The 23947-nt window shown below is 39.9% G+C and overlaps 1 protein-coding gene across 3 annotated transcripts; it reads left to right on the forward strand.

The window, feature by feature from the left end:
* The first annotated feature begins 266 nt into the window (after positions 1-266).
* Positions 267-23602, forward strand: SLTM (SAFB like transcription modulator). Of its 3 annotated transcripts, none has more exons than XM_062501491.1 (21): positions 267-449; positions 1087-1174; positions 7728-7792; positions 8094-8279; positions 8732-8779; positions 9759-9786; positions 11124-11592; positions 12154-12203; positions 14374-14492; positions 16096-16245; positions 16338-16447; positions 16535-16695; positions 17025-17116; positions 17340-17503; positions 18607-18781; positions 19371-19495; positions 20006-20173; positions 20955-21269; positions 21696-21834; positions 22554-22711; positions 23015-23602. In XM_062501491.1, exons 1-21 carry the CDS (start codon positions 267-269, stop codon positions 23121-23123), a joined length of 3102 nt encoding a protein of 1033 aa, XP_062357475.1. In that variant the 3' UTR covers positions 23124-23602. The 3 variants fall into 3 exon arrangements, with proteins under 3 accessions (XP_062357475.1, XP_062357476.1, XP_062357478.1); XM_062501492.1 differs by having other exon boundaries at positions 11178-11592; XM_062501494.1 differs by lacking the exon at positions 1087-1174 and having other exon boundaries at positions 407-449; positions 21684-21834.
* Positions 23603-23947: the final 345 nt, after the last annotated feature.

Here is a 23947-nt window from a genome sequence, read left to right on the forward strand (position 1 = left end):
CAGCCCCGAGCGTGCTCTTCCCCAGGCTGAGCCCCCCAGCTCCCTCAGCCCCTCCTCACAGGACAGGCGCTCCGGACCCTCCCGAGCTCCGCCGCCCCCCGGCGGGCCCGGTCCCCTCACGTGCAGGGCGGGCCCCAAGCGGGGCGGGCGCTCCGGCCCAGGTGCGCCGCTCCGCGCCTGCGCAGAGCCGCGCGCCGGCCGCGCGCTCCATCCGGGCACCGTGCTCATTGTGCGCGCGGCCGCCGCGCTCGCCCGCCCGCTCTAAAATGGCCGCCGCCGCCTCCGCTCCCGCCGCCGCTGCCGCGGGGGGTCCCGCGGCTCCCGCGGCGCCGCCCACCGAGAGCAAGAGGATCAGCGACCTGCGCGTTATCGACCTGAAGTCGGAGCTGAAGCGGCGCAACCTGGACATCACCGGCGTGAAGACGGTGCTCATCGCCCGGCTCAAGCAGGTGAGTGGCGGGCGCAGGCCCGGCCCGGCCCGGCCCGGCCCGCCCCGGCGGCCGCTGCTGCCGCCCGGCTCCGGGGGCGGGGCGCCGGCGGCCCTGCCGTTGTCCCGGTATGGGGAGAGGGACTTGTCTCCGCCGTGCCGCCGGTGCCCGGGCCGGGGTCCGCCCCGCCGAGCCCCCGGCGCTGTGTGGCCCCTCTGGGCCGGGCTGGGCGCGGCGTCCCGGCCGGCGGAGCTCGCCCCGCGGCCTTGTGGCTGCGGGCGCCGGAGGTCGTCGGACGAGCCCCGGGACAGGTTGTTGCTGAGGGGTGTCCGTGCTTCCCGCTGTCCTGTTTTTGAGCTGCCCTTAATGCCATTATGGATGTCGTTGTGGCCTTCCAGTGATACGTTTCCAAAGAGAAACGTGTGGATCCTTGATAAGCTGTACTTCCAAATTGTCGTTTTAACAGCTGAAACTCTCAGCTTTTATCAGTAGTGTTCCTCTGCTCTTCTCCAGCTTTAAGTGAAAGGTGCAACCCCAAGTGTTTTCCCAAATATTTTTGAGATGCTGAAAGAGTTGTTTGGCTTACAGACTTCTGCTGAAGTCAAACTGTCCAGCTTTCCACTGAAAGCCATTAAAAATTGTATTTTTTCTCATTTAGGCTATTGAAGAGGAAGGAGGTGATCCAGATAATATTGAAATAAGTGTTTCAGCTGACACACCCACCAAGAAACCAACTAAAGGCAAAGGTTAGGATCTGTTGATGTACTTCATATTCTTATATAGGTTTTTCTGCATATATCACCTTAAAGAAAGATTTTGGCCTATAGTTTAGGTGCAGTTGTGACTTTACTGTTTATAACTTTTGCCATATAAGACGTCCTTTGACTTCCATGTCTGTTTTCAGTCACTGTTTGTAGACCATGTATGGGGATGCTGGAACAATATATATTGAGAGAAATAGATGGAAAATGACTGGGTTATGAGATGTGTGTTATGAGGTGGTGGCTGTACTGCCCACAGCTCCTGGAGATCTGTGCTGTGTGTGCTGAGGTGCTGTAGATGGGCTGGGGGGGATTGGTGTGGGCTGTGTTCAGAGATCCTGAACTGAGGTGTTACAGGTGCAGGGTGGAGCAGGAGCTGCCTTGGGGCTCTGTGGGCTGTTGGTTGTGTCCAGAAGGATCTGTGTAGCAGCAGAGGCTCTTCAGCCATGAGCAGATGCTGGACTCTGCTGGTGGTGAGGGCACAGCAATATGTGGTAGGGGGGCACTCCCTGAAGTGGGCTGTGTAGTGTGGGTGTATTAGCATGTTCTCTACTGAAGACAGGATTTGTAAACATGAGTTTTCTGAATAGGCATTGAAGCCTCACAGTGGAATGTCTAAATAAAAGATTTTAGTGTTTCCGTTGTGAGAAATTAATATTTAAATTTTGTACTGATCTGTTTGGCAGTGATTTTTTAATTTTTTTTTTTATTTTTTTACTTTTAGATTTTTTAGCTCTTGTTTTCTTTTGCCTGGGAATTTAAATACTGTTTAGTGAGTTTGGAGTTGGGGAGATTTGGGTTTGTGTTTTCAGTTGTTCTGGGAGCATGTGTGATTTGTTTGTGCTGGGAGAGAACCTGTGTGCTTTATGCACGGCATTCTTCACTGAACAGACACACTAAGAATGTTCACGCGTGTCTCTTGTCATGGGCTGAGTTTTGTGGTTAAAGTGATTATTCAATCAATCTGGTGCTGTGAACAGTGAAATTAGCAAGGAAATCTGTCTGCTTAGAAAGTTTGAATAACATATTTGCACTTCCTACACATTAGAGAAGTGAAAGGAAATAAACTTTGGTTACATTTTTTTTATATGACATTACTTTATTCCCTGCTTTAGAAAGGTAGTTGCTGATTAAGATCACTACATGGAAGCTAAATAAGGAAACTCTTCCACAGTTTTTCATGTAGAGATGTAAATGGCTTCATGTTGTGCTATCGCAAACACTTCTCTTATCTGCTGCTCTTTATCCTCCTAGTCTCCAAACTAATATCATGATATGCATAATGTTCTTGAACTGGCTTCTTGGGTAGTTAGACTGTTTTGCTGCTGCAGAGGTAGTTTGTCAGCCAGTGCTGCTGCTGCCTGAGGCAGGGCTTCAGTAACTCTTCCCTGCCACCTCTCCTGTGCACCACATCATCCTAATGCATGCATGTGACATGTGCGTTCTTGGTAAACCTCAAGGGAAAACACAGCGTTTGTGAAGTGCTTATCAGTTCACTTTGCAAGCTCAGGAGGTTTTCCTCATTACTTTTTAGATTACAAAAGTCTTATGAACAGATTTTGTGCCAAAAGTATGGGAAGTTCATGATGGAACATGAACAATTCACTGTTTAGTCTAGGGGATATATTTTTTATTGCATTGGTTTATTTCTAACTATATGAAATAAAATATTATTTGATTTTTAACTACTCAGTCTGAGGTGTTTTTCCTCCTTGCTGATTTTGCTGACAGATTGATCCAGGCCTTTTTGCTAATGCCTGCTCTTGCCCCCACCCTGCAGCTTCAGACTAATACTGATGGGTCTTTAATTATTTTACTGCTGGACAGCAGTAAAATTTAATGACATTACTAGTTCTATAGTATTTTTCCATTTGCTATTCTTGCTGTACAAGGGAGGGTAGGAGTATTAGATACTCATTTACAATGAAAATACATCTTCAGGAAAGGCCAGGGAGGGAAGGAAGGAGGTTGTCCTTTGAAAAAGTCACAAAGTGTGTCAGGTAGCTATAGGGTTTAGATCTGAAAATCTTCTGTAACCAGTTTTACTGGAGCTTTTAAAAGGTCTGTGGAAAAAATGTGATGTCTGATTCCCTAGCACTGTCTTTTAGAAAAACCTGATCTGGAATATTGATACAGGCCATATAAGAGTGGGAATGGGGTGTGTGTGTGGGGAGGGAGTGATACCTTTGTCTTTCCTTGCCTTTTTTTGTGTGTATGTTTACAAAAAGAGAGAATACTCAAAAGGCTAGGAGTGGGACTTTATTTCATACAGTTTAAAAAATGCTTGCAGAAGGATTCTGTAATCCAGCAAGAATCCCTGATCAATCCTCATGCAAAGTTAGTAAAAATTAAACGCTTTTTCCAGATACTACTTTCATTAAATAATTAGGGTAAAGAACTGCAGAGCAGCTAATCAGAAGATTATACAGGTATATAGGTAAGATCAGTTGGTTTTGCCAAATAAAGTTTGAAAGGAACGAATGCCAAGTGCTTTTTTTTAAGTACCTCAGCTGTGCCTCTCCACTGTAGCATTTAGTAGCTATGGAGGAATTTCTCTTACTGTAAAAAGATGACAGTTCTTGGGAAAAGCTTATCTTTTCAAGCCTGACCATTCTGCTGCCTAGTTTGCTGTCTAGAGGAAGTTACCTTCCTACTAGTATGAAATATTTTTCAAATGTTTCTGATATGAATGCTCCTTTGAAGGATCCGAAGTCAAAAATGTTGTTGAATACTGAAATATCAAAATTGATAATTGAAAGTTACTTTTGTGATGAATTCTGGAATTAGTGTGGGTGAAGAACAGATTTTAGGCTGATCATTTTTAACTTTGGAGAATTGATGTGAGCAAAGATCTTTATTTGCTGCTCTGCAAGTTTCTGAGGCCAATTAGATACCTGTTAGTTTGTGTCTTAAGTACCACTCTAGTTTGCAAATGAATTTCCAGTTTGGCAATACTGTTTCTTGGGAAAACAAAGGGCAGTGGCTGGCTTGTACTATTGCCCAAATAATTTTGACTTTTTTATTGAAACTGTCTAGTTACCTAAATGTTAAGAACAAAACAAAGTAAACTAAGTTTTATACTTGGTTTTCATAGACCTTTCTTTCTTAAAAAAATAAAAAGACTTACTAAACTGTATCTTTTAAACACAGTAGAAGACTTACCTATTCCTGTACCTCATGATACCATTTCAGAATTAGAAAGAGATGGTGTACTTTTGTTAATATTGTGGCAAGTGATACTTTTCAAATTGTACAAGACCTCTTAATGCTGTAGAGAGTTTATTCCACTGTAAGGATTTCTCTCCTCTTAGACTCTTATTCCGTGTTTTTGATCAGTCTTTCACATTAGGTGTGACAGAACCCTGTTGGGAGTTTCAGTAGGAATACCAGAAGAAATACAAACACTAATTCTTTCAAAATTTTATGATGAGTGTGCCACTCTACTTCTGCCTGAGGTGCAAATATCTAGTTCAAGCGTTGTCCAGAATATACTCTTCTATGAAATTCCATAAACACTCTGCCTGAATTTCTCACATGGAGGACCATGAATAGGTAGAATAGTCTTATGCTACTGTAAGGCTTGTAAATGAAAGTTAAACATGCATAGTGTAAAACTAGCATTTTAAAGATGTTCCAATTCCTCTACTTACTTACAAGGAGAATATTTCTTCTCTGTGTAATAGTCTGTTGCAATTTTATGGTGTGTAGCAATTGCTGTGCTCAGAAAAGGGTTTGAGCATGGCTTGTAAAGGAGTGCCATCACTCCAAGGTAAATGAGTGTTTGTGTTGTTAAGCACTCAGATCTGTGGTGAATGTTGCATACACACTGACATTTTCAACAGCCACTGCTTGGATAAACCTGTACAGAAGTGTAGGTGTTGTCAGCTTGTGTGACTTGAGACCAGCTGTGCCTGTTGTCTGCAGAAGGTTCAGCTGTTCTGGCTCTGTTTGTTAACTTACCCTTCATCAGGTCAGCACTGCTCTCGAATAAGTTCAGAGAAACAGTTGTTTTCTACAAGGTGTTTGTTGCAATTTGATTTTAGTTACCTGAATTTAAAAGCCAAGTGTGCCTTTAAGCAGCCCACTGTAAATGAGTGTCAGTCAGACAGCTGTTGAATTTTTGTGGGGCTGGTTTTTTGGCAAGTACTGTACCAACATCTGAAAACTGTATCAGAACCTTGAAGTGTCACTTTTGAGCAATGTGACTCTAACTGGAGCAAAGAAACCTGAAGCACAGAACTTGAGAGGGAGAGCAAACTTATACCACTTTCTGGCTTGAAGTTAAAAATTGAAAGTCGTTGTTCAGGTCTTGTAATGCCTTGGAATATCTCTGGTACTCAGAGTAAATGGGACTTGCTACAAAGACAACAGACGTAGTATAGAAGGGTTAATGAAATAATTACTTAATCTAGTAGCAAATAAAAGATAAACCAGCTTCATTACTGAGTGCTGGAACTTGCTTTTGATGATGACCAGTCAATAAAATATAGTTCTCTAGCTGCTATTCCATAATGGTGGGGCTAACTTGAGGTAGCTTTGCCATTGGTTTTCTTTTCTGTTCCCTATAAAGTCTCAGTTCTAGTGCACGGGCCATATCTCCTCAGGCAAAATAAATTATTTAAGTAGCTTTCATGGCAGTCTGTGCTAGAGAGTTGCTAAATGTCTTGTGCATCTGCCCTCTGTGCTTGCCTGTCTCTGTGTATGCTTAGCTGGATATGGAATCAGGAAAAACTTGGTCTTTCAGATTTAACAAGTGAACTTAAATGTGAGAGGGTAAAACAGAAAGCAGTGGAATGTGTGTAGGAATCCTTGGTGTTTCTCATTGCTTTTTATTTATGTTGAAAATACCTGGGATCTATTGGTTCTATCACAGCATGCTAAAAAGCTAGCACAAAATTTGAGTTAATCTTTGTTTCAGGAATCAGCTGTGATGCACATCAGAAACTGTTCTATCCAGTGTAAGTCCTCTTCCTGAGAAGAGCTGGCCTCCCTTAGCATAGGTGGCTTTTTGCACCAAAATCTCACAAACCTATTGCATTACAGGTATAAAACAGGACTTCATGTAGATTTTGTTTTGTTGTGGGTTTTTTTGTTGTTTTTTTGTTTGTTTCAAGTAAAGTAAAATCAGTGACACTGACTTTAGATTTGAGAGTTTAAATCTCATGTTTTGCAGTCACAGAAATAGCTGCTGCCATGTGCCTTTTCCTGGAGATCAGTGCATGCCTGTACTGGAAACAGCAATGTGCTTTTTCTAGGAGTATGGTCAGAGTGCTGCCTTTGAGGGAAATGAGTAAAAGCAACTGGAATCCAAGCAAACCCAAAAGAATAGTGTCTCTTCTTGCCCTGTAGCTGAGTACTTCCCAGCTTTGAAGTGCATTTAAGAACTGCATTGAAAGACCACAGAAATTAATGGCTGAAAAAATGGAGTATTTCAGCTAGCAGAGATGTCCACCCTGTGTTGAACTTTGGCTTACGGTTTGTTTTATATTCCTTTGGAATAACTGGTTTAGCCATTCATTAGAGGTTGAAGGGAGGAGGGAAGATATGATGCCAAAAAATGAAGCATTAAGTGCTAATTATGACTGCCATCTCATTTGCATTTAAATTGACACTGAGTTTCAGTAGAAGATACAGTAAAGCCACATCCTAACAGAACTGCTTTTGTACCTTGTGCTACTGAAAACTGTTGCATAGGCTGATCTTTGGCTGAATCAAAGAGACAGAAGATTCTTCAAAGGGTGTTTGTGTGGAAATGTTTCTATCTAGTGTTCTTAGGTCTTGTTTTTCATATGAGTAGGGAAATGCAGTGGGTTCCCAAGGGAACTGTGTCTAGTCATCATCCCCACAGAGACATCTCTAATAGAGAAAAGTGTGGCTTGCTGGAAGAACAGAATTCCTCGATGGAACAGGTCCTTAATACATTAAAGTGTATGTAGAAAGCAGAAGTGCTTCACCTATTCAATTCTTCTGCCTCACTTCATCCTCTAGTGAAGAGCACTATAAAAGGTGGCTTGGAGAGGCTTATAATTGCCATGCTTGTGGATATTCAAAGATGCAGCTAAATAAAGCCCTGAGACATTCCATTGTCCTTGGAACTTCACTGTAATTTTCAGCAGGTGATTGGGTGGACTAGATGATCTTCAGAGGTTCGTTCTAACCTAATTTATCAGTGATGTTATCCTCTAAAGCAAGACCTTTCCAAAGTCATAATGTCTAGCTAACCTCAGTAATTCTAGAAATGTTTCGTTTCTAGTTCAGTGTTCTCCTGAATTCCATTATCACTCAAAATAGAAAGATAGGTATTGAGATCACTAACTTGGTTGTAATCACTCGTTTTTTGAACAACATTTATGGTTCATTCTCATTCAGCTGACATTGTATCTCCTTATCTTAAAACTTGCTTGGTTTTTAAAGAGTTATATTATAGTGAACAGTGCAGCTAAACTAGAAAAAGAGAATAATAAAGTAAGGCCAAACACATAATCAGTATTAAACATGCTCTACACAGCAGCTCTAGTCACATATCCCATCATTTCAGGTAAAAAGCAGGAAGCTGATGAATTGACTGGTGATGCTTCAGTAGAAGAGGATTCCTTTGTCAAGGTAATAAAAGTATGTAAAAACTTTTCCCATGTTGTATTTAAGGTCAGTGTTTGATTTCAGTTAATGAAAAAGCTTTCATTTTCTTTGTGGTAATTTATGTGGAAATTTGGAGCATTGTTTTTACTGTATTCACAGTGTGATGTCTAATGGTGTGAAGCTGGGGGTTTTTAAAACATGGTATGAATTTTATTGTGCATGTGAGACACTGATCCAGCGGTGAAACTCTGATAATTGCAGTGATTTTTTTCAGAATAGAGCTAATACTTGTAGTTATAGCAAGTATTTGTGTTCACACCAAAAGGAAAGTGAATTGGAGACGCAAGATGCAAGTGATCAAGATGGAAATGATGACTTGAAAGACTTCAAAGAATCTGTTGAAGATGAGAACTTGAATTCTAAAGAGCTACCACGTGCAGAAAAGAAAAGATACCATGACCTGGAGCCAGTAGAGACAACAGAAGATGTGGAGAAGAATTCTGAAAGTCAGGTACTTGGCTATATTTTACATTAATTTTTATCAGCAAAATATAATTTTTTTCTTAGTGTTTGTTACTAGGAAGTCAGACCTAGTTTTTCAGTTTGTCTTGCTTATCTCTAAAATAGAGGTTTTTTTCTTTTTACTCTGCTTTACACTTTGCTTTCTGTTTGCCTTGATTTGTATTTGAATAGTCCTGAAACAAATGTGGCACTGACTGATAGAATTCTAGCAGAGTCAATACAGAATTAGCTTCTCAGTGGTCCTTTTCCCTAGCAGTCACTTGTGCCTTTCAGTTCAGTGTTCAGGTTCTTTACGTCAGGAGAGCTGCCCATTGTCGTTCACCTTGTTGAGTGTGTATCCACTTAAATGTTTACTGATCTAATGGAATCTCTTGACCCTCTCTGAATGTTTGAGTGTCTTATAAATCTTTTGCTTATCTAGTCCCTTTTCTATTTCTACAGGAAAATGAAGGTCGAGACATAGAAGATTACACTTTTCGAACTGGCCATGTGAGTTGTAAATCCATTCTGTTAAGCTAATTTTCATGTCTGTTTAGTTGGAAAAGATCACTTTTGTACTGGTTTTTCTGTTCCAGCATGCATGTTAGAGTCACATGATGTAAGACTATAAAGGTAAACAATATGGGAAGCTTTCATTCAAGTGTTTAATAGTGCTGGTAACTGTGATACCAAGTAAGTTGACCTATTTAAAGACATAATTCATGTTTATGGATTGGGAGTGTTCAGTGCATAGACTTCACAAAGAATGTTTCACACTCCCTTAAAAACATGTCAGAGGGCTATATCAGATGCTGTTGTAGTATTATACAGCCTGTACAGGAGTTTAGAAAAGCTGTTTAATGTAGAAGTTTGCCCTTAGAAAATGTGGGGAGTGTGGAACTGGGTTGTTTAGGGATGCCTTTTGGTGTTAATACTAATATATGTAAGTTCAGAAATTTGTTCAGAGTTACGTGGAACTGATGTCTGAAAAGTGACATCTCATACAGCATCTCTTGCTTAGTAAAACTAATGAGAAATAAGTAAATACCTATTAAAATCAGAGTTTCTTTTTTAACTGCTTACTGGAGTGAGGCTACCTAGTTTCTGACATCTCTCTTTAGCTTTTAAAGCTAATGATGGACTACTTGCATTTCTCTGAAAGTAGTAATCAGCAGCTTGACATCAATTCTGAAGGCTTTGGTAACATGTGGAATAGTTTAGAAATGTCCCATTGAGTTCAGGGGTTAAGACAGTTATCTGCATGTCCCAACCAACTGCAAAACTGCAAGCGTTTTAGATAAAGTTGTTTCATAAAATTTTTAGTGATTTGACAAGGGAGGTGCACAAGTTTGGTTCCTGGATAATCTTTGGGAACAGTTTTCATTTCAGTATTTGCCTTCATACAGTAAAAATTCTATGAAAAATACAAACTGTTCTGTTTAAAGTTTCAAAGTAGGAGATATTTAGTATTGACTTCCTTTTCTTACAGGATGGGGAAGATGAAGAAAATGAGAAAGGTATGTCCAAAGTTTAATAGAGTTCAGAGGTCTTACTCTGGTAGAGCAGGCAACTTTCTCTTGTAACATTCAATCTCTACTAATACTAGGCTTATCTCCAGCACTAAGTATCATTTGTCTTCTCATTGAGATCAGCACCTGGAATCACTGCAGTCAGTTTATTTCACTCCTAAGAGTTACTTTACTCTTAAGAGCTTATTACAGTACTTATCAGTTACTGTGGTGGATGTATAATACAGTTGCAATACTATGACTCTTAATAATAACCCATAGTATTCAAGGACTGATTTTAGTACACGGTAAGTCTTGATGTCAAAACCTCCAACTTGCACTGCAGTAACTGATGTTGTGTGAAATGCTGCACTCTCACACTGAAGTTGAGCACCCCACAAATGTATGGACCATCATATGCTTGGCCTACTGTCACTTAGAAATGCCAGTTGTACATAGGATGGTAAAACAAGTGTTTGAAAACCTGTGGAGTGGCTACCATTTTTTTAAGCTGTGCTCATTAGTGAAACTAGAAGGAATGTAATGCATTTGGGCAAACAGACTTCCTGGACAGAAGTCATAAGTATTCTGCATTTTGTGGACTCAAAAGGACATGGAACGCCATCACTTTACACAAGATGGAATAAACACATTACTGAAGCTACAGGATAAAACTGCAAACTCCGTGTTTACGAGGGACCCCATGGCCGAAGTGTCTCATCTACGCAAATTCAAGAATACAGTTGGAGATATCTCTGTGGGACTGAGATGGAAAATCTTTCCTGTGGATGAAGATTGAGACCATTTGTCTACGAACTCTGGATTAAGGCTCACCCATCCATGTTCTGCAGCAGCCTTGTACAACTCACTTGACTGCCAAGCAACTGCTTGGAAAGGAAAAGAACAGAGAACACCGACGTGGAAGACCGGCTGGAATTCTCCAAGACTGTAATTCTTTCGGATTTGGGAAGGTTAGAAGTTCTGGAACCAGGAAGATTCAAAGACAGATTAACTGTGAACATCCAAAGCAACAACGCTCTTCTGGAATGCTAAATCCTAAACTGGAAAATGGATACTTCTTATGAAGAACGGGTATCTCCAGGATGGAACCATATTCTCCCTCCTAATGTTTTGGTATTTGTCTCTAGAAAATGTGTTTTGCCATGAAGAATAAGTGATCCTGGGTAAAGGATTTATATTTGTGTTAATACACCTTGTGTTTTTTTCTAACCTTCCATCAGTGCTAATAACTGGCTTTGTATTTTCTAGGTCCTATTCTAGCTTATGCATATGAAATTGTTTAAACTTCTTGTTTTGCCATATTTATTCCTGTTAAATCCTCTTAGATAAAGCAGGTTCTGGTGATGGTACACAAGAAGTATCTAAACCTCTTCCTTCAGAAGAAAGCCTAGCTGAGGCTGATCACACGGCTCATGAAGAGATGGAAGCTAACACCTCTGTGAAAGAAGCTGAGGATGATAACATATCGGTTACAATCCAGGCCGAAGATGCCATCACTCTGGATTTTGATGGTGATGACCTCCTAGAAACAGGTAAAAATGTGAAAATTACAGATTCTGAAGCAAGTAAGCCAAAGGATGTGCAGGATACCATTTCACAGAGCCTGGAGAAGGAAAGCAAGGACTATGAGATGACTGAGAACCATAAAGATGGTAAGAAGGAAGACTGCGTGAAGGGTGATCCCGTCAAGAAGGAAGCCAGAGAAGGTTCAAAGAAAGCAGAATCTGGAGACAAAGAAAAGGATACTTTGAAGAAAGGTCCCTCGTCTACTGGGGCCTCTGGTCAAGCAAAGAGGTTTGTTTTTCTATGTCAGTTCTTTACGATACTGAGTACCAGCATTCAATAAGATCACTCTACATTAAGGGGGTAGCAGCAAGAATCTTATAATTAGTATCCTATGCTCCTGCCTATAGGTTTTTTGACCGCCATAAGTTACCTTTTAAAATTCAAGATCTTCGTATAGACACTATGTCCTACTGATTGCATTGTCGAATTGTCAGCATTTATTTATTTTTTTCAAATTGACGATTTTTTTAAATGTCCTTGTGATGATGGTAATGAACAGCTATCAGTTCTAAGAACACAAAATGAAGTCAAGTCCCCGTCCTGAAATCTGGAGAAGATTGCCATATATCCACTGAATAGAGTTGTCAGAAAATCTAGATCTTCAGGCATCTTGGGGAAAATCAGTGCAAGAATCCATAAGGGAATCATTTGTTCAAATATACAGTCTGGCCCTTTTTCATTTTTATTTTTTGAAATGTTAACTTGTCTGTTAGTGTTAGTAGTATAAAATACAACACCAAATTCTGTAGTTTCAACTTTCTTCTGATTTTTTTTAATTTGCTTCTCTAGCTCTACTAAGGAATCTAAAGAAAGCAAGACAACATCAAAGGATGATAAAGGTAACTATTCCTAATTAGGGTAGTATTGTCTTGAACTACATGCTGTACTAATTGAGAACTTGCTTGCCATGTAATAAAATGGCTTATGTGATTGAACTCAGCCATCTATTGTAAATTATGCTAGAGGTACATTGACTATTTGCTATTTGTATGTGGCCATTTATTTTGTTTCTCCTTATGCCAGGTTTGTCACAAGATCAAAAATACTTACTCTAAAGACTTGATGAAAATACATTGTTCTGTTTCAAAGTACCTTTGGGAGCAAATTCCATTTAATGTTTCCCAAGTCTTTGTTCTGATGAGAAGCTATAATTTTCAGATAAACCTGCTGTAACTTATGGCAAAAGAAGCAAAAAATAATTGCAGTTACTTTAATCTAATGCCAATGAATTTTGTTTTGTCTTGTTTGTAATTCTAGCTCATTTTTAAACTGAACTCTCAACCAAGTACTATAGCTGAGATGCCAGCTTGCAAAAATTGCTCTTGTGGTTATTTAATGTATTAAATTTGAACCTATTTTACTGCCTTGGAGTTTCCATCTCTTTCCATAAAACCCTGTATTATGATTACAAATTTGGAGAGTGGAGCTCGAGAGCACGTTAATGCCACCAATTATACTGATGGTTCATGGTTGAACAAACACATTTGTGTGAGCTCATGTGTCTCCTTATTTTACTTACTCCCTTTCTGCCAAAACCTTTGTCACAGAATCTCTGGCGTAACAGTAAGGGACAAATGAAACTTTACCTGATAAATGAATTTGAGAGGAAATCTTTGTGGCAGACATAACTGGGTCTTCTGTAGGTGTGTTTTTTCATGACAGTTACATGTTTACAATGAAACTGAAAGCAGATTTGCTGTGTCTTTATTCATGTAGCATATGTGATAACTGTAATAGGAAGGCTTTCTGTTGTAAGGCTCTCGTAATATACACAGCCAAAGCCAGGATTAGTGGTTGTTTAATGGTATTTATTGATGTTCTAAGTGTATCACAGAGCCATAGAGTATTATGGGTTGGAAGGGACCTTAGAGATCATCTTGTTCCAATGCCTTGCTGTGGGCAGGGACACCTTCCATTATCCCAGGTTGCTCCAGGCCTTGTCCAGCCTGGCCTTGGACACTTCCAGGGATGGGGCAGCCACAGCTTCTCTGGGCAACCTATGCCAGGGCCCACAGGGAAGAGTTTCTTCCTTATATATCTAAACTAGTTTCAAGATAACCTTAGTATGACCATCACTGAGATATGATGCCTCTTGTTCTTAGTTAATCCTGATGCACTGAGGAAACAAAACTATTTTTTCTCAAGATGGTTAAATTACCTTTTAAAACTCTGCACATCACCAGATTTTCCAGTTGTCAAGACAAAGATCTAGTTCTGGTCTTGCCTGTAGGACTGGCTACATCTTAACATATTCCAAAGCAGTTCATACATTTAGCAGCAATGACCTGAACTACATAACTGAAGTCTAAAAGATACGGGAAATGAGATTACATTAATCTATTGAGTTCTTACTGCTGTGTTGTTGCAAAAATACCTAATATATGGGGTATTTAAGGCACATAATGTCTTTCCAGCTTTTATTGGGTATTTTCTGTAGTATGTGGGAAATAATTTTGGTGGGTTGTGTCCAGTTCTGCATCCAGCAGTATTTTTATAAAACTGCTCTGGATGAAGCAGATACTTCAGGCAGTTGTGGAAGTTGACCACATGATTATGGAGGCTGGGATTATCCAAGTCTCCTGTATTTGCCTTTCTGCTGTCTCTGGTAACTTGAGCAGTTTACAGACATCATGATGGAGAACAAATACTGTGTGCAAAAAAACCCCATTTTAATGAATGGTAGCTGATGATGAGAGCCAGATGTGAAGGCTAAATGTACATACCCAGATGAGGAGTAAAGCATGCCTTTAATAAAAATTTGTATTATTTTTGTCTCTGAACTTTGGGTACAAGCTAGCCAAGCTCTTGGTCTCAATACATGGTTAAATGTATGATATCTTATGGCATATATATTTTCTTTTCTGTAGAAGTCTTTTCAAGAAAGGTAACCAGATAACCAATTATTTAGAGGTAACAGGCTAAGTTTCTCTTTTCAGCAACACTTTAGTTAAATATTCATGGTGCCTTTGTCTCCTTAATTTTTTGGCTGTTTTGTAAAACTTGTTTCAGGAAGCGCGAGCAGTGTTAGTGGTAGCAGTGGAAGTTCAACTAGAAACCTGTGGGTTAGTGGACTGTCTTCCAACACAAAAGCTGCTGACTTGAAAAATCTCTTTGGCAAATATGGAAAGGTATTTCATGGGGTGTGATACCATGTGTGTGGTGTGTGTCTATTCCCACTCCTCTATGCAGTTACAGAAATTGAGTAATACTCGATTTAAATCAAGGTGTGAGAGGAATTGTCTGACCAGTGCAATCTGAAAGCCCATATTACAGCACTAAGAGTATATGCTTACAGGAAGAACCATATGTTCATCTTGTAAGAAGTTTTTCTTCCTGTGGAGGTAAGATAAGTACAAAAAAGAAATTTCACATATACTTAAATATTCTCGTCAGGATTAGCTTTTAAAATAATGATGGCTATGTTCCTTTGTAGGAACTGTATTTAACCATGGGTGCAAGATAATGTACTAACTGATTAAATTGTAATACAAATAGTGGTTATAGAACATCCTGCTTTGGGAGACTGTTTTTACAATGTGTTCTGAAGGCTTATGAACGGGAAGAATTGGTAAGAAGATGTGACATTTAATGTATGATCCTTTAGGGACTCTTTCAATGACTTAATGATTTTTTTTTTCCTACAGTCTGCTTTAAATTAAGTCTGTTTTCCCAATTTTGGTTAATTGAAACATACAAATTCCATAGAACAACACGGAAATCTTGAAAGCTAAGCAGTCTTCTAAACCCAGGGTTCTCATTTTCCCAAAGGAGTTGCTGATAACTATGTGAATTTGTAGTGTTTGTTTAAGCCTGTGCAGGTATGGCATTATTGTATCTTGGGAGCTAGTTAGAGCCTGAGCACTGCAAATATGAAGTATGTATATTGATTACGGCATACTGATTTTTCTAATGAATTTAGTAGATGATTTTATTTAATAGATTCTCAAATGTGGACACCTGAGAGTATATTTTGTTGAAATTTCCAATTACTTGGCTGTTTTCACTGTAGAGCTGGTTGGTCCTTCTGTTTATGTAGCTTCCCAGTTTTAAAATTGTTTGGGAAATATTTCATGACTGTACCATGACAGTCTAGACAGCTAAAAAGATATAAAACTGATGACAGCTAGAAAGATAAAATACTTCCATTTAGGGCATGACTATGGCAAAAATGACTGGTTCCAGTGGCCATAGAAATTCTAGCAAGGAGAAGGAGCACAAAGCTTAATACCTCCTCAAGAAGCAGATGTCAGAGCTGAATGCTAAAGTGGCTTAACCTACACACTTGCTAGATGACTTTGAAGAATTGGCTCCCTTATTCAGTTACTACATAATACAGCTTATACCTTCCTGCCATGAATTGGCAGCTGCTGACTTTTTTTTGTGGGTGTTCATCTGTCAGATGAAACATCAAAGTTAGGTCAGTGGTGTTTCTATGAATGAATTTTGGGAATAACCGAAGAGAAGCATTTAGATGATGGGCATGAGGAGGTGACTGGTCAAAGCAGGATGCATGCATTAGTATGCCTTGGTGTGCAAGTTGGGATAAAGTTCTCAAAGCTTTTGAGAACTTGGGAGTGTCAGTCCATCTTTCTAGTGGGGTGGGAGTTAGGTTGCTGTTGGGGTGAATTTCTTTTGTTTTCTTCTGTACAAGGGTAAAAATCTTATTAGAATACCATAGCTTCCTTAGTAGAAATGTCTCTCTCCAAACCTGAATTCTTCCTGTTTGCATAGGTACTTGGTGCAAAGGTGGTCACAAATGCACGAAGCCCGGGGGCAAAATGCTATGGCATAGTGACAATGTCCTCTAGCACAGAAGTGGCCAGGTGTATCGCACACCTGCACCGCACAGAGCTGCATGGACAGCAGATCTCTGTGGAGAAAGTAGGTTTCATAACGTGAAGACTTTCCCCAAAATAGACAGTCTTTTACAAGAATCTGTATTAACCTATTTGCTTTTGGAAAAAAAAAAATAGGTGAAAGGTGATCCCTCAAAAAAAGAATTGAAGAAGGAAAGTGATGAGAAATCTAGTTCGGGTAGGAGCATAGGAGATAAGAAGACTGCATCAAGTGACAAAGCCAGCAAGTAAGAAATTTCACGTCTTCTAAACTTGTGCGAATCCTCTAAGGTGAATTTCCCTCATTGGATTTTTGTGTTCTTTTTCCTAATAAGAACTGTGTCAACCAAAAAGGAAGAAAAGAAATCAGAGAAATCTGAAAAAAAAGAAAGTAAAGAAGCCAAGAAAGCAGAAGGTAAAGATGAGAAGAGTGATAATGGAACAAGTGGCCCCAATCAAGAATCCACTAAAAAAACTGAAGAAAAGAAAAGAACAAGTATGCCATATAGCCATATTTTTTCCTGTTCAATCTGTGTGTCTGACTTGTCTTGGGGGCATGTTCTTGTTTGTACTGGAAACAGACAATTAAACATCTGTTCTTCTTTAGACTCCAGTAACACATTTTTTACTTCTATACTTTATACTAATATTTAATTACGGACATGTGCTGGTATGCTTCTCCTACCAGTACCAGTTCACTTCAGAGATTTAGAAATTTCACTAAGGAGAATTTGTAATAGGCAAATAGAGATAGTTGTGTGTGTGTTTTTAAAATTTTTTTTTTGTTTGTTTGTTTTTGTTTTTTTTGTTTCCCCTCTTCACTAGGTGGTAAAAGCCCAGGTCAAGTTGTAGTTTTAGACCAAACAAAAGGAGACCAAGGCCACACTAGGACAGTTAGAAGGGGAAGGTTTGATAAAGTAAGTATCTATAGATTTGATACAATCCTTACCTGATTTGATCCTACCTTGCAGTTGATATTTGCACTGAAGAGTCAATAAACTATCACTAACTGTTAAGCATAGATAGAAGCTTTGTATGCTTTGGGATTGCTAAGTCATTAATGATACTTGAACATAGCATCCAGAAATCTCCCTAAATGAATGAGACTTCTGAAATAACCATTGTAATCTCTATCTATAGCCACAGATATTGAGGAACAAAGAGCGTATTATTCAAGATAAAGTGAAATTCAGGGAATACAGGGGTAGAAAGGATATCTTGCCTTTTGAAAAGATGAAGGAACAGAGATTGCGAGAACACATGGTTCGATTGGAAAGAATACGACGGGCTGTTGAACTGCGAAGGTAGTAATTCAACTTTTTGCTAAAGGCTATTTTATCCATTAATTGATCAGATACTATATTTAGATATCTAATCAGAATTCATTCTGTCAAGCCTTCCAACCAGATGTTAGTCTGTGACTCTACCTAACAGTATCTTTATGTGAATTAACAAACTCCAAAATTTTTGTGTAATCTTTTAATAGCTATTTATGTACACACACAGCTTCGAGTTTGTTACCGTGGGGGGTGTATCTCCATAAATGTTGCTGCATGCCAGTTTGGTTTTTTTTTTTGTTTTTGGAAAGGTGAGAATTGGACTAGGAGACAGGGCTAAAAGTAGTGTTTGGGATTTGCTTGTTTGTTTGTTTTTAAAGAGAATGTTGAATCTCTAAATGACTTTTCAAACCTAATACAATCCTGACCCTTTAAACAAAAAGACCAAATGGTTATACTGTTGTGTTCTGCTGTTTTCATAAGGCCAAAAGCTTGCAAAGAGCAGTTAAATGAGTTGTGTTGTTAGCTGGGTTTCCCTAAACAAAGGGAAGCAGTTCCTAAACAAAGGAATTCCCAGCAAGCATAAAGCTTTAGGGGGGAAAATGCCTTTTGTGCTTCCTCTAGGCTGTATTATGGGAGGTAAAAAGAAGAAAGTAGAATGAAGCTGTTAATAAGTCTACTGACTTGTGCAACTCAGAGTAGTCATGATTGGCTGTCTGTCTTACTTTTTGGACAGAAAACCCTAAGTAAATCTTTTGTTAGCTTGAAGAGGACAAGAGCTAAAATAGCATTTATTTTTTATATCCAGTCATATTCTTGGCTACTGAATACTGTTGTTAGTGTGTGCCACATGACAAATGAGAAATTAAAAAAATAATAAAATAAATCAAGAAATTATTCTTGAAATAACTTTTCCTGTCAATTGTTTGCTAATGTTTCTGTTGATAATCTAAGGCCACTTCTGCTACTTGAGTTTAAAAGGAATAGACTTCTGGTGCAAGGACTTCTGTGGAGAGCTTACTCTGAAGTAGTTTTTGAATGTCTGTGCCCAAGGTGATGTTAGTTTTGAATGACAAAATTTTTCAGATGAATTTCTGCTACTTTTTTTTTTTTTTTTTTTTTTTCTCCAGGCGAAGAGAAATCGCTGAGCGAGAGCGGCGCGAGCGAGAGCGGATACGGATAATGCACGAGCGAGAAGAGTGCCTGCAGAGGGAAAGGGAGCGGCTCGAAATTGAGAGGCAAAAGCTGGAGAGGGAGAGGATGGAACGGGAGCGTCTGGAGAGAGAGCGGGTTCGGATTGAACAGGTGGGCAGAGCTGTGCTCTGGACTGTGCAGGAGCCTCTTGGAGGATGGCCCAGTTAGCCCTTGCGGCGAAGTTTGCTCTTCACTCTTCTACCCAGTCCTTTTTCTTTCATAAAACCCAGCCAAACATTACATAATTCACAGTGTACAACAACGGGAGTCTCCATCTTGTTTGCTTGGGAGTAGTGTGATGTAAAGTGCTTGCTACTGTAGCAGCTATACAAGTCAGTCTCTAAACATGAAGTACAATAGATCACTTTGTCTATACTACTCGTCCGTAATTTGACTGGATTTTTCCTGTAGAATACCACTGCAAACTTCAAGAAGTGTTTCTGGGCAATAAATACAGTAGTAATACAAGAAATGATCTGGAGACATATCTATGTAACAGCCCGTAGCATCACCAGATCCGTTCTCTACTTTTTTAGAGAAATATTCCCTGTGCCTTTTAATCTTGGATGCTACCCGAGGATTAATTGTATCAGATAACCTTTAGCAGAAAACTGACAAGGGCTAGGTCTGTATCCTTGCTCACTGTTCTCTGGGTATCTCTAGTAAAGACCTGCTCTGTCTGTGGCTCCTTTTGTGGCAGGAACGTCGAAAAGAAGCGGAGCGAATTGCACGGGAGAGGGAGGAGCTTCGGCGGCAGCAGCAGCAGCTCCGGTACGAACAGGAAAAGAGGAATTCTTTGAAACGTCCACGGGATGTAGATCACAGGTAAATCTCAAACTGTTTTTTTGCAGTGCGTAATAAAAAGCCAGTTTACAAGCATTGTATCAGACTTGAAAATGCATTTGTACCTGTAGCAGGTCTTCACAGAAGAGATGGATTTCTGGTATTTGTTTGGTTTCACATTAGTTTATGGCAAACATGAAACACTCCTTATCTACAGGAGGGAGCTTTGAAATTAGAGAAGCATCCCATGAATTAATTAATTCTTAATGTATGAAGAGAGCATCGTGCAGTGTGTTTGCTGAGAAAAGCTGTTGTGCCTTAATGGTTGAATCTTACAGCTTCTACTCTAAGAATTCATATTTCTGCTAAATAGATGGTTAGTTTTGGGTGCTTCCTTAAATGATTTTGCCCACTTTTAAAGAGTCTACCTTGTCAGTGGCTTTCCAAAGGTCAAATGAGCATCTCAGACAACTGACTCCCAACAATTTTCTGCATATTAGACCTTGATTTGTCTGTGTGTGACTGATAAGGATTCCTTTGTTTTGGCTAAAGGAGAGATGATCCTTACTGGAATGAGAGTAAGAAGATGGCTCTTGATACAGATGCACGTTTTGGCCATGGCTCAGATTACAGCCGCCAGCAGAACAGGTTCAATGACTTTGATCACAGAGAACGAGGCCGATATCCAGAAGGTTCTTCTGTTCCATCATCTTTTGATAGGTAGGTTTAGATAACAGAGCAGGCATTTGTCTGTCAGCAGCTCTGTGGATGTCACTCTTTAACTGTTCAAAACTGAACGCCATGCTAAAGGTTTTGCACAGTTCTGATATAATAAAATTGCAGTAGTGTCCTGACATTTCTTGTGTCTTCAGGACTGGCCACTTTTATCATATGTGCTTTTTTATCATATCACTTTTATCAGTCTCCTTTTCTCTGAGGACTTTTAGCTATCTGGTGGCCCTTTTTGTGAGGATTCAAAAGGATTTTTGCAATTACTCCTTCTTCTTTCACATCAAGTCACAAGTTTCAGTGGATTGCCTGTGTAATTTACTGTGCAGCAAATGCTGGTTCCAGATGCAACTTCATGGTTCCAGTAGCCACTAGTAAAGCTAAAACCATGTAATTGTAGCTTCTGGAATTTTGCTTTTAGGTTGCAGTGAACTAGAATAGTAAATACAACTCGAGAAATCTAGCATTCCCCGTTTCATACCGGGCACAAAGGTGGCCTCATAGTTGCTTAAATTACATTGACCAAAATAGGAACAAATAAATGCATAAAGAAATGTTGAACTGAGTGTTAGAACTCAAGCTCAAAACTACAATTATAGAAATAAATACAATTTGGGGTGGGAAGGATCTTTGATTTCTGTTCCACATATATAGTAGTAAACAGCTAATCCAAAAATGAGAGATTTTATATCCTTATGCTTGTGTTAACATGTGCAGAGGAAGGTGAAAATGAAAAACAAGCAAATGACTCTTTCCTACTTTAACAACTTAGGCGAGATCGTTTTGTAAATCAAGGTGAGGCAAAAAAGACTCGGCCAACAGCACGAAGAGAAGAGCCAGGGTTTGAGAGATATCCCAAGAGCTTCAGTGAGTCCAGAAGAAATGAACCACCCCAGCCAAGAGGCGAACTGCGGGACACGGACAGACGTGAAGTGCGAGGAGACAGAGATGAGAGGAGAACAGTGATAATTCATGACAGACCAGAAATACCACACGGCCGGCACCCCAGAGAAACTGGTTCCAACCCACCTAGGCAAACAAACTGGAAGAGTGAGGGAAGCATAAGCACAGACAAACGGGATGGCAGGTAAACGTGCTGACTAACCAGTGAAAGTACTGATTCTTGTAGAATTTATCCACAGTAGTAACTCCTCGAGAATTAGGGTGTAATGAGAGAATAGACCCTCCCCTCCTTAAGAAAAGCATTGGAAGAAATACGTAGGCTGTCAAATGCTAAATCTCATCTAGGAACTGGTTGCTGACTCCCAGCAGTCTGTTCTTAATCACGAGTAGCAACACAGAGTTAAGGAGGCTTTTGTGTAGAATGTAGATGTAAACGAATAGCACGTGAGCTTGAGTTATTTAAAAAGCACATAGATCTAAAGAAATGTTTCTAAGAAGGCAGCTGCAGGTTGTGAGGAACCACAGGAATCTCTGCTGTCTACATGTGCTGTGATTTGGTACCAATTCAACTATACTGAAACCACAATTTTGATGAAAGCAATTTTTACAGAGGCGAGCGGCCGGAGCGGTCGGGAAGGGAAGTGTCCGGCCACGCGAGGGGAGCGCCTCCCGGGAGCCGCAGCAGCGCCTCCGGCTATGGGGGCAGGGAAGGAGAACGGGGCGTCATGGCAGAGAGAGGTGGAGGACAAGTGAGTCACCTTCTGCTGGTCGTGTGCGGGAAGGACAGGCTGCAAAACGCTGACTCGTGCTGGAAAAATGACCCTGTAACATCATCAGAATGATTCACAAGCGTTCTGCCTATTTTCAACTTCTCTTTGTTAAAGGTTCTTTTCTAATAACCCCAGAAACTGCAGAAGAATTTCCCTTTTCTCCTTGTCTGGCATCTTTAGGATCAGAACAGTATCTGACAGAATAGATGATTATGCTTTTGAGAATTTGTTCTAACCTTTTCAGGGTTTTAACCATACACTGCCTACTACTTTCAGTGCAGTTTGTAATTGTAATTTGTAATGTGATATCGAGCAAAAATACTTCTGCAAGACTTTTCTTTAAAGACTACAGATTAACTCACTCCTGCTGGTAAATCCTGAAGCATTTTAAAAGCATTAATGTTGCTCTTCCTGAGTTTTATGCCAGTGATAATGAGACCAGGGCAGAATTGGGAGTAAAGTATGAGTTTGTAGAACCTCACTCCCTGCATACCCATATACCTGTCATTGCAACTAAGTTTCTGTTACCTAGAATCACCAGAAATATTGCAAAGGTGTGAACAGCCTATGTTCTGGTATCTTAAAAAGGGCTGGACTTGTGTTTATTCTGTCAGCTGTAAGTTTACCTTTCTTGACAAGCCTGTTTGCTGTGGATTCTCACAGCTCCTTTGTGAGAATGACTGTCACTTTCTCCCCAGCACTACAATGAGGACAGACATGTTGTAGAACGCCACAGTCGTGAAACTGGACCAAGGAAAGAATGGCATGGACCTAGTTCTCAAGGAAGTGGCTATCATGACACAAGGAGAATGGGAGATGGCCGTGGAGGAGGGGGCATGATGGCTCCACATACAAGGTACAGAAACCACTCCTCCCTGTCCATTCCTCACTGAGCCCCGGGCAGCTTTGGTTCTCAGCAAGTGCAGCAGTGTTGGTGGCAGCAGGATGACTCTTGTGGCTGCTGCACAGCACACAGGTCCACCTGCCCAGCCAGCACAGGGGGAGGGACTTCTGGCAGTCTATTCCTGCACGTTTTCAGTTCTCTTTTGAGACTTAGAGTTTAACAGTTGAGTAACAGGCGATGCCAGAATGTTATTAGCTGTGCACCAGGAGTGTAGGTATGTATCGTAACACCTTTTTTTAAAACTTCTGTTTCCAGTAACTCTTCACCCATTAATAGAGTTGTACAGATCACAGGCAATTCCATGCAGAGGGGAAGTGGCTCAGGATTTAAGCCATTTAAAGGTGGACCTCCACGAAGATTCTAAGATCTACAGCTGTTTGGTTTCAAGATAACTTATTGAAATCTCTTGTAAACTTTCTCTGATTAAGAACAGGAAATCTTGTCTGGAAATCCTGGTTAAATTTTTTTAATTTAACATGATTATTTTCCTCTCAATTTTGGAGGCATTTTAATAGTTACGTTGTAATTTTGAATAGTTTTTGTGTATCTTTGATAAGCATTTTCCCTGAGGCACTAGAGCTGTGTAAAAAGAAATTGGAACCAAAATATTTGTTAATTCTGTATAAAAGAGTAGTTTGCAGCTGTGTGCTAGTAGTTTGATTTGCCATCATTAGCTCTGTGGTGTCATGCTTTAAAGTTAGCTACTTCTCACAACATCCACAATAACCTCTATTTTGAAGGTTGTCCAGGCTATTATCTCTGCTTTCTAATTTGTAGAGAAATAAGATTTGTTCTTTCATTACTGGGTATTATGTAACCTATTTTTGCAGAAGGTACTGTTACATTGAGTGCATTTATGTGTATTCTTGCAAATGTATTCTTTTGAAATAAACCTTCATATTCTGTATAGCTTCTAGTAAGTCTTTAAAGCAGTCTTTGGGGAAGGAAGGCAGAATTAAACACATGTTGGTATAGCAAATCAAAGCCATTAGGTTCTAACTAAAACTTCCTTGTCTCCTTCACCGTTACTGAATTGAAAACTTAGAAGCACATTTTGCTCACAGAAGAAAGATTAGATATAACCAAAAAATAGCAATACACTCAAGCAGGGCCCAAAGAAATAATTTTAGCTTGCTCTTCATGTTTGGCAAAGCTCTGTAGAAGTTTGAAATAGCTGGGGTTTTACAC

Source organism: Cinclus cinclus, chromosome 13 (genome assembly GCF_963662255.1).
Source record: "Cinclus cinclus chromosome 13, bCinCin1.1, whole genome shotgun sequence".
NCBI classification, from domain to species: domain Eukaryota; kingdom Metazoa; phylum Chordata; class Aves; order Passeriformes; family Cinclidae; genus Cinclus; species Cinclus cinclus.

Bases quoted from the DNA above. Each gene is read 5' to 3' on its own strand.
- SLTM (XM_062501491.1), top strand. From the start codon at position 267: ATGGCCGCCGCCGCCTCCGCTCCCGCCGCCGCTGCCGCGGGGGGTCCC. The intron at 450-1,086 runs GTGAGTGGCGGG...TTTCTCATTTAG, and splicing joins TCATCGCCCGGCTCAAGCAG to GCTATTGAAGAGGAAGGAGG. The intron at 22,712-23,014 runs GTACAGAAACCA...TTCTGTTTCCAG, and splicing joins ATGATGGCTCCACATACAAG to TAACTCTTCACCCATTAATA.